Consider the following 10,634-nt stretch of genomic DNA (forward strand, 5'->3'; position numbering starts at 1 on the left):
GAAAATAATTTATACAAGGAAGCATTCATTAGACATGGTTTGCAATCTGGTTTATTACCAGACCAAAACGTTTGGTCTACAAAGTCACTACTAGTTGTTATCTAAAGAATAATCCTCAGAAATTGTTTTTCATGGCCACTGTATTTTTCTTAAATTTCATATTACAAAATTCCTTAGAGTTACACATGCTTTGCATTAGCTTTGTGAATTGGGTCCTGCCTTTCTCTTTGAACAGTTCATCACTTCAAGGTTTTAACCTGGATGGTTTCCCAGAAGCCATATGGCTTTCAGGCTTTCTATTGTTGTTAGGAATTTATGTTCCAGGGCTTCATAAGCTGTGACTTTATGGAGAAGAAAATAGCCACCAGTTTTCCCAACTTCTGTAGGTGGGATCACGGTCTTCTCTGACCATTTGGCTCTGGCGATACACAACACTTTTGTGTCAACATGGTATATAGTAGGAGTGATATCATGGTTGATTAACAAGTTGCCCTGAATGCTGATTTTATTGTCATATCAATTAACTCCTGCAATGTATGCTGATGTCTGTCTTTATCGCCCTACTTTTTCATAAGTTCTTAAGACTATTTGTATTGACATTTATAAATAAGTAACTTAATTACAAGTAAAAAGACTGTAACATCATGATGCTGTGGGACACCATTCTAGAACAAAACCTTCTAAGGCTGCTCAAGGATAGCAACCTGGAATGCTTGGAAGCTTGACGTCATCGCTTTGAAAAATGCAAATTGGTTTAGTTTAGCAATGAATTTCCTTTATGATTTTTCACTTTACTTTGAATACAAACCACAGGAGTATACAGTAGCATAGTTTTGGAACAATACTGAAAACTTTATGCTGAAAAATGATAACTCACTGTTATACTAATGTCCCGAACGCAGCGATTTCATTTTCCTCCTGAAAGTGAAAACATCTCACTCCTACTAATCAAACTGTGAAGACTTGCTCCCTGTGAAATAACTTTTGGTTATATATTGCTACAATTTTACTGGACTATTAAAACATTGCACTCTGGGTATTTATTATAAACAATCAGGAAGGAACATTTTTCTTAGACGCTTATGATATAAGGAAGGCCATTAGAGAAGAAGGGTATGTTGTATAAGCTGGTGCTCGCCTTCTTCCCCTTAATTTCTGTCTTTTATTAAATAATTGCTAGATATTTGGATATTTAAATTTTTTTTCCTCCAGCACTTTATCATAAGATGTTCTTTCAGTTTGTATTGTCTAGATTTTGATGCAATATAAAGTATTTAGAGATAAGCATTATGTATGCAGCCTGCTGTGAGGGTATATACACAGTATGGCATCCTGTGAACACCTGCTCAGTGTCACTTGTTGACTTTAGTCCATGCTATTGGTAAAGATATGCCTTTGGGAATTTTCTTTGTAAACAATTTTGTTTTAAACAAAAATACTGGACAATTAAATGGAAACTAAATGTTAGTGGAATTATCAATTATTTTTTTAAAATGCAGTTTACATTTCTTCTGTATAAGAAAGCTCTTGGCCATGCCTGTATTACGTATATTAAAATCTGTTTCTCTAGAAAAATAAGTCAGTTTTTCAATTCATAGCAGTATGAATATTGAATAATTATTAATGCTGTGTTACTTGCTGTGTAAATTATAATATTGTATAATGAAGTATATGTTTCATATAAACATGGATAGTCAATCAGCAAAATTTATGTGTTTCTCTGAAGATGTTTAATTAATTTTTTGTCTGACTTATTTCTAGCGCTTAGGAAAAGAATGGTTCCTTTTGATAAAAGTGGCACCAAGGAAGATTCCATTAATATTGCTGTCAGTGAAATGAAGCTGCAAGCAGAAAGAAGGAAGCAGTAGAACATTTTACAAAAACATGCCAGCTTTCTCTGTGGTAAATTCCATTCCACTCTTTTTTTGTTTTTGAACAGTAGTAATTCCATCTGCTATAGGAGTGATGCACCCTTAATGATTCAACTGTTGCCAAACGCTTAAATGAAAAAGCACCAGGAGTGAATCTAATGAGCTCTTGTGATAATTTATGTAACTTCTACACCAAAGGTTTTCTGGGATTATGCTATTCTCTTGTATTTGTTTCTGCAGTCCTCTTAAACTAAATTTATTGTATTCCTGAAATATTATGAAAGACCTGTGACATTAATCTTTGCTATGAGCTTACTTACCCCTGTACAGGAATTATTCTGACATTTGTTTTTTTATAACATTTAATAACATTATTAATAATGAAAAAATATTCAGAAATTACCTTTGTCCTAATATTTATTATGAGAGTCATTATACAGTGTTGTGCAGACACATTTGTGATTTAAGGTTCTTCAGTTTGCAACAATCATTTAAGAAAGAAGCAATAAATATTAAACAAAACCAAATTTCTTCAAAATTAGTGGAAATTCGCCTAATGATTTCAGGCTCAGCATATATTTGTAGTTATTCTTCCGACCAGAACAGTTTTATCAGACGACCCCTGGTAAGGCACTTAACAGCACCTGCATCTCACCCATCTGTATTAAGCATGTTGAAGGACACTGCTATGTGGCTGTGCAAATTTTAATAGCAGGGTTTAATGATCAGTTATTTATTCTGTTTTGCTCTCTATTAGAAGAGATGTGTCATATTGTACAGTTGTATTTGTTCAGATATCTCTATTATAGACAAATCCTATACAATTCTGCGTTAGTGTGGTCTCAAACAGCAGAACACAGCAGAATTTTCTGCAGCCAAAAGAAATGCACACGTTTCTGATGGTCCTTGTTTTATTCTCCTCTCTAGCGCTTCTGGTTGAATCACTACTACTGTGCCTTAAAAAAATTGCCAAATCTATCAGAGTGCTGTAGCAACATGAACATCATTTTGTTTTGTAGGCTTCTTTCATATTTAGGAAGCCTACTGCTTCTCTGAAACGCTGTCTTAGCACTGTAGGTGTCTCAGGCTTAATTCTCAGGTCACTATGTGCCACCTGAATTTATTTTCTGAAGGAGTGTTCTGCAGTCCTAGTGGGTTCTCTGGGCAGTGCACTTACTGGACAATCCCCTCCTATTCAGCCTGTTTCAAACAGAACTTCTTGTTGAGAACATCAAAATCAGACAAGGAAATGAGAAAATAATGGAATTCATTTTCCTTTCATTTTCTATACACTTAAATTATTTAAAATTTTTTTTAAAAAATCTAATTTGGTTAAAAAGTTTCCTTTACCTTTTGCGTGTGTATAATGCTGTGCATTGTAGTGCTGGCATTGGCTTTTTGCAGACTTCTGGCACATCTGCTCATTCAGAAGGTCAAGAAAGCAAAACAGGCACATCCATCTCTTCTGATCTCAACAACAAGGACAGGGCCAAGACAAAAACATAAATAAATAAACTTCTACTCTGGAGAAGACAGGACAAATAGAAACCTGTTTGTGTCAAGGTCTACAAAGAGTGTGGCTGTATGAAGCAGTGTTTAGCTCAAGCCACAGTTACCATAAACTGAACTTACTTTAAGTGTCTCCAACATTTGTAATTTATTTTTTTAATTAGATCAGAGCACAGCTGGAAATACGGTGTTTAAAATACTTTAGCTGGTTTGCCTGGTGAAATATTAACAAATTGCAAAATAAAATATCACCAGCTTGCAGACTTTATGGTACCTACAAATTATGGCTAAAAATATAGAAAGGTCATTTTTAAATATATTATAAAACAGTAAATCATGCTCTCAAAACACCTCGTGTTGTAATGAGGTCTGATGCATGGATTGATGATGGACAAATGTATGCCCAACCCACTTTACTAAAGTTGAAACGATTTTTGAGGTAAAGCGCCTGTTGGTAAATGAATGGGGCTTTAAGAGTCTCAGCTGAAAAGTAATACACAGACAAATAATGTCCTCTCTTTTTCCTAAGGAATTTGTAATAATCTAGATATTGATTACTCTTACCATTTTATCCATTTATACATTTTTTTCCTCACTTCTAACTCAGAAACCTGAAGTATATTTCCTTAAAACTGCATCACTGCTGCTTTATAGTGTTAGAAAACTAAGGATAAGCAGCCTGAACTCCCTCATTATTGCATCAAGTATTGAATCGATTTTTGTACAATGCAGGACAGAAATGTATACTAGGTGAAAAATTTTGGCTTTAAGACTTTAAATATGCTCAGTGCTTAGAATATTTGCCTTTGGCCATGTGACTGGGTTTTCAGCAGAGTTTTACATCCTTTTTTTAAAAATTTCTAAAAGGGCTGGGGGAACAGAAGGGAAGAATTCAAACCACAAAAAAAAAAAAAAAAGAGGCATTTGTAATGAGTAGGCTTACGGACTCCAAAGCCAGGAAATTCTTTCTTAAATTTACCCTCTTGGCGTGGCAGTCCAGATAGCATGTAATATTTGTCTCTCTTCCACCTTTGATAGAGGTTCATATTACAAAGTGAATTTTGTTTCCTTTTTACTGAAGGCTAAAGTTCCGTTCATGACATTATGTGCAACTGTCCCTTTGTGGTTTAAGAAATAATATTTTTTCCATATTGGCCTGAAATAAAATTCCTCTGACCAGTTTCAGTTTTTAAAGTAGAAAAACAGATAATTTCTTAATAAAACAATTTATATATTTCAGATCTTAAAAATTGCTGTCCCTTCGGGTAATCAGATTTTTTAAATACTTTAACCCTTTAATGACCTTTTCCTAGATTCTTGCCCAAAGCAGTAGTTTTCAGTAATCAAAAAATGTGGTATCACACCTACAAATGGTGGTTTATTTCTTTGTTCTCTTCAGCATTTGGCAAATCAGGCAGCTTTGTATGTGTGTACTAAGTACATACAGATTTAACAAGCGGATATCAGGCATCCGTGGTTTTTTTCATGCTGTCCTAAAACACAGTGGTTCAATATTGTGCTTTCAGAAATGCACTGGCTGCTTATTTCAGCATCAAGTAATTGTCACTTGAATAACCTTTAAATTTTATGCCCTTCATTTCCTTTATGTGGATTTAAGAGTATTTATTTTTCATAACTTTTGAGATGGTACTTACTAAACGTTCAAAAGAATTTCTTTCTATTATGTAACTATGTCATCCTAAGAAGAAACGTCAAAATAAAAATAAAACTTAGTCCAGGATAAAAAATAAAATTTTACAGTGTAAACCAAATCAATTTCCTTACATTTACTTCTCAAATTTTTGATGGAAGTCAGTCTTCGGTGGTGGTGAAAGTACTCCTCGGATATTCAAACCTCAGCCACATTTTTACTAGCTATCCCACCAAAATAAATACAGAAGATATATTAAAATACCTTACTACAAAGAAAATACTATTCTAAAATCCACTTTTGAGCTAAGGAATTTGCATATCAGTTCACCTCTGGCTTACAAGGCGTAGTCTCTGCACTGTGCAGCACTGAATGGAGCACTGAATGGATTTTTCATGAATGAAAATGCCACTATTACCCTAAAAATAAACAAATAGGTATTTTTGTAACAATGCTACCATTTTTATGGCTAAAAGTTAGACATATGAAACCTGAATGCATTCTCATATCTACAACACGCATAAGAATTAATTCATAAATTTATGTGGGGCTGCTTGTTACAGTCGAATTTTAGCATGGCTGTGAACTCTTCGTGTTCCAAGTGTGTTGGTAATACATTTATCTCTCTCTAAGCCCTGTCTTCACCTCACAGAAGTAATTGATGCTGATGTCAATGTGAGCTGCAGGCCAATATCTAGGGATGCAGCCTTGTCAAAAATGGGTGTGTAGGAGGACGTCACACAAATTCCTGTGGTTTTGATATAATTGTAGTATTTAGAAGCAGATGCAGAGGAAAACTAGCAGTAGAAGGAATGGAAAACAGCTCATGATTAAATCAAAATTTCAGAACGCTTTTATTCTTGGTGCCTTAATTTAAAAACTGCTTTAGAGCTAGTATTTACATATAAATAAAAGTGGTCCCTAAATAAAATTCCATTTTGGATAATTTTTTTTTTAACATACTATAAAATACTTTCTATTCTAGCACAACTCATCCCAACTCTTTACTATAAGGATGTCTAGGCTATTGAGGGCTGGAGCACCTATGCTATGAGGACAGGCTGAGAGAGTTGGGGCTGTTCAGCCTGGAGAAGAAAAGGCTCCAGGGAGACCTTATAGCAGCCTTCCAGTACCTAAAGGGGGCCTACAGGAAGGATGGGGAGCGTAATGCTAGGACAAGGGGTAACAGGTTTAAACTGAAAGAGGGGAAATTTAGATTAGATATGAGGAAGAAATTCTTTACTGTGAGGGTGGTGAGACACTGGAACAGGTTGCGCAGAGAAGTTGTGGATGCCCCATCCCTGGAGATGTTTAAGGCCAGGCTGGATGGGGCTTTGAGTACCCTGGTCTAGTGGGAGGTGTCCCTGCCCATGGCAGAGGGTTGGAACTAGATGATCTTTAAGGTCCCTTCCAACCCAAACCATTCTATGATTCTATGATTGTGAGTATGAACTGTATCGCTTTTCTATGTAAAGAACTAAATTAGATTTTAAATCTGAAAAACATTTTTGTGCTGTATACAGAAGTACAGCAGACCAGCATCTGATAACCTTGGTCTTTCAAAAATCCGTAAACTAATGCCTCTGGGAATGTTGACAACAAAAATGAAAGAGATTGCTGTGGCTAAAATACAGCAACATCCAGCAATTATCATTTGTGCTAACAACAATAGGTCTCAAGTTTCTAAAGCAAAAGTTGTACATCTGCCATTTCTCAGGCTGTAAGAATGAGATTTTGTTTTCTCTTGCCTTAACAGTGGCAAAATCTGTAATATCATGTGCCTTGAGAAAATATGCAGTGATGGTATTTTTAGATTTCTAGTCATTTTATTTAGGTACCTACTTGGTGCTATTTGGAACTCAATATTTTTGGGACCCAATTGTTAACGTGTTTTCATTAAAGTATTAAATTTAAATGCAAGAATTGCATAAAGATATTCTCTTTTTAAGATAATTCTGCTATCTTTATTTAGGAACGTGCCTCCTTAATAGGTGTCTTGCTTGAATAAGTTCAGCAAATTGTTCCTGAGTTGCCTGTTACTTTCAACTGTCTTCAGACCAGGGTTGTTTTGATCTTAGACTGCTTTTCTCATCTGCCATCTACAGTGCATTAGTATGTCAGAAGACGTACCATCATTTCTTCACTTACCCCATGTCAGTAATTTTGGTGGTTGATATGCCCAGGGAATAACATTAATTTTGAAGGCAGCTGTTTTTTATAATGTAATATCTTTTCATATGAAGAATTCTGCCACTCTTGTTTGTTTACTAAAATAAAACCTACTTGTGAAACTGACTAACATCAGATCACATACTGCCTAATTTTAAAGATTATCCCACAGGCAAAAGTAAATGTGTCTTACTACATTTGTCTAGATTTTCTAAATGCTACCCATTCATTCTACTATCAGTTTGTAGAAGAAAATAGCGAAGGATAGATTGAAATATTATTAATTCCAGAAAAAGAGGCTACAACTAATTTGGGAGATCTGCCCAAGTGCTTAGTCTAGAACCTACAAAAACTCATATCACAAAGTGTATTTCTTCAGTGTGTCAATATCGAATTGCCATCAGTAGAAATAGTTGATGACGTCTAAAATATTTCTGAGAAGCGACACTGGAATTTGCTAAAGTTGATCATAGAGTCGTTTAGGTTGGAAAAGAACTTTTGAGGTCATCAAGTCCAACTGATCATACAGTATCATTCTACAAATGTGGATTTTTGTGTCACTCACATTGTTATACCAGCATTGAACTACGAAGCCAGGCCAGTTTATGTTATGGCATTAGGCTCTTCACAGAAGCCACCGGTTTTGTACTTAGTGTGGAAAACGATGAAGATGAGCTGTGTTTTACTGCTGGCCAAAAGAACAGTTTGCATCTGTGGCATAAGCTGTTTTGTGTATGGAGCTCGATGAGTGCACCATTTTTAATGAGGCTTTCACTGCTGGGTGCAGCACTGACAACACAGTCTCATCCAAAGAACTGCAACCATGAAGGCGACATGTAGCTGGCAGAATTTTTGTTACATGTTTTGACTAACAGAATGTCAACAGGTCCATCAGAAACCATGGAGCTGTTAGTTTTGTCTTCACTGGAGAGGTCTCCAGTGCAGACGTAAAGCTGGAAAATGCAGAAACCTTAGCGAGCGTGAGCTACATCAGCGGTGAGGCGCACTACCCATGTGTCCTGGTTCCGGTGGGGATAGGGTTAACTTTTCCTGGTATTCCATGCCATGTGAGCCACGCCCACCCTGAGCTGCCGGGGGAGGGGGCAGGAAGTTGCTGCTTAAAAGCGGGCTGGGGCGGCCCCGGTCCGGCTGGTGAGCGGCGAGCGGCGGGGGGAGCGGCGGTTCCGTAATCGCGTTTGTATATTCCCCTATCCGTGTTGTTGTTGTTGTTGTTGTTTGCCTGTTCCCTTTGCTGTTCTGTTAAACTGCCTTTGTCTCAACCCAAGAGTCTTGCCTTTTCTTACGATTCTTCCTGTGTTTGGAAGGCACGAGCGAGCGACACGTGGTTCTTTGTTGCCATCTGAGGCTAAACCACGGCAGTCCTTTTGGCGCCCAACGTGGGGCTCGAAGGGTTGAGATAACGACAGAATCCAACTAGAACGTGGAAAAAACGGTTTTGGGTTTTTTTTGTATGCATTTATTTTATTAGGTAAGTAGTCACTGGTCATCATGTTGCTTGGTTTGTTCTCATGGCTGTGTTACATAAATTCCTATATGGCTTATGTACTCCCTGCGATGCTGTTTACCATGTCTGGAACAGGGATGAGGATTATCATTCTGCTGTCCTGTGCGATATCTGTTTATGATATGATAACATCACTGTTCAGACGGCTATTTTGGGGTGTTTATGCGGTTTTGCTGTCCTGTCCGTACATTGGACACCGTCTCTCAGAATTTGTTAATAATTTCCCCAGCCCTTTTGCCTCCCTTTTCTCCTTCGGGTCAGGTATGACAGCTTTTGAGAATTTTGAATATCCTTGGGATACTCAAACTAGCGTGTTCGTAGTGCTATGTCTCCTGAATACGTTCCAGGTCTTGTTTTGGGTTAAGCGACTATTTAAGACTACCACCCGGAGATCTGCTCCGAGGCTGGATAGTCAGGGGTGGCATGGCATGTGGGAGAGCATGGGCAGGTACCTAGAGAACTACTCACCTCCAATGGTCTGGGACTTCACCCCTGAACAATTACAGGACCCTGATAAAGTGGTAGAATATTTGAAGGGAAAATGCTGTGGCTATTCTAGAGAGGCACAACTCACCGCGCTGTGCTGGGCCCTGGCCAGTATCTACCAGGCACTGCTCAGAATTATGCAGCACCCTCAAGGGGAAGAGATGGAAACCAGACCTGCGGCGGCCCCTGCGGCTGCTGCAGCCCCTGCTGCAGCCCCTGCGGCGGCCCCTGCGGCTGCTGCAGCCCCTGCGGCAGCCCCTGCGGCGGCCCCTGTGGCTGCTGCAGCCCCTGCGGCGGCCCCTGCGGCGGCCCCTGCGGCTGCTGCAGCCCCTGCGGCGGCCCCTGCGGCTACTGCAATCCTTGCGACAGACACTGCGGCTACTGCAATCCTTGCGACAGACACTGCGGCTACTGCAACCCCCGTGGTAGCCACTGCCACTGAACCAGGGAACCAACCCATGCCAGTATCAGTTGCCCCCATACAGAAGAAGAAGTACACAAAGAAATCAGTTCGCTTAGTAAGAGATGATGATGAACCAGGGCCATCACGAGAGCAGGAGGAAGAGGCAGAACCAGAGATAATTACTCGATCCCTATCCTTGAGTGAGCTGCGGGATATGCGAAAAGATTTTAGCCGACTTTCAGGCGAGCACATTGTCACCTGGCTGCTCCGGTGCTGGGATAATGGGGCCAGTAGCCTGGAATTAGAGGGTAGGGAGGCCAGGCAGCTGGGATCCCTGTCTAGGGAAGGCGGCATTGACAAGGCGATCGGGAAAAAGACCCAAGCCCTCAGCCTCTGGAAACGACTCCTGTTAGGCGTGAGGGAGAGGTACCCCTTCAGCGAGGATGTTGTATGTCAGCCAAGCAAGTGGACTACCATGGAAAGAGGTATCCAGTACCTGAGAGAATTAGCCGTGCGGGAGATGATTTATTATGACTTGGACAATGCAGACTTACCCACAGACCCTGATGAGGTGCGATGCACAAGGCCCATGTGGCGGAAGTTTGTACGGAGCGCACCATCATCATATGCCAACTCCCTGGCAGTAATGGAATGGAAAGGTGAAGAGGGACCAACGGTGGATGAGGTAGCTGGCCGGCTCCGGCGATATGAAGAAAGTCTCTCTTCCCCCCTTGTCTCAGCTGTGGAGAAACTGTCGCGGAAGGTCCAGCAACTTGAAGAGAATATGTCCTACTCCCCACCTGCACGGGCCAGCATCTCAGCTATTAGAAGCAGGCATTTCCCCACTCAAGAGAGAGAGTACAGAGGGTACACACCACGAGGCACCCTGTGGTTCTACCTGCGGGACCACGGAGAGGATATGAGGAAGTGGGACGGACAACCTACTTCGATCCTGCGGACACGGGTACAGGAGTTGCAAGGAAGGACAACCACAAAAGGGGATCCCTCCAGGAAAAGTGC

General features: G+C 39.7%; 1 protein-coding gene across 8 annotated transcripts in view; it reads left to right on the forward strand.

The window, feature by feature from the left end:
• Positions 1–8,198, forward strand: part of CEP128 (centrosomal protein 128) — a 139,394-nt gene extending 131,196 nt beyond the window's left edge. For all 8 annotated transcript variants that reach the window (XM_054200140.1, XM_054200145.1, XM_054200143.1 and 5 more), the window contains one exon: positions 1,762–8,198. In XM_054200140.1, coding sequence (XP_054056115.1) covers positions 1,762–1,868 — 107 coding nt within the window. In that variant the 3' untranslated portion in view covers positions 1,869–8,198. The remainder of the gene's footprint in view (positions 1–1,761) is intronic.
• The last annotated feature ends 2,436 nt before the right edge of the window (positions 8,199–10,634 follow it).

Source organism: Rissa tridactyla, chromosome 4 (genome assembly GCF_028500815.1).
Source record: "Rissa tridactyla isolate bRisTri1 chromosome 4, bRisTri1.patW.cur.20221130, whole genome shotgun sequence".
NCBI classification, from domain to species: Eukaryota; Metazoa; Chordata; class Aves; order Charadriiformes; family Laridae; genus Rissa; species Rissa tridactyla.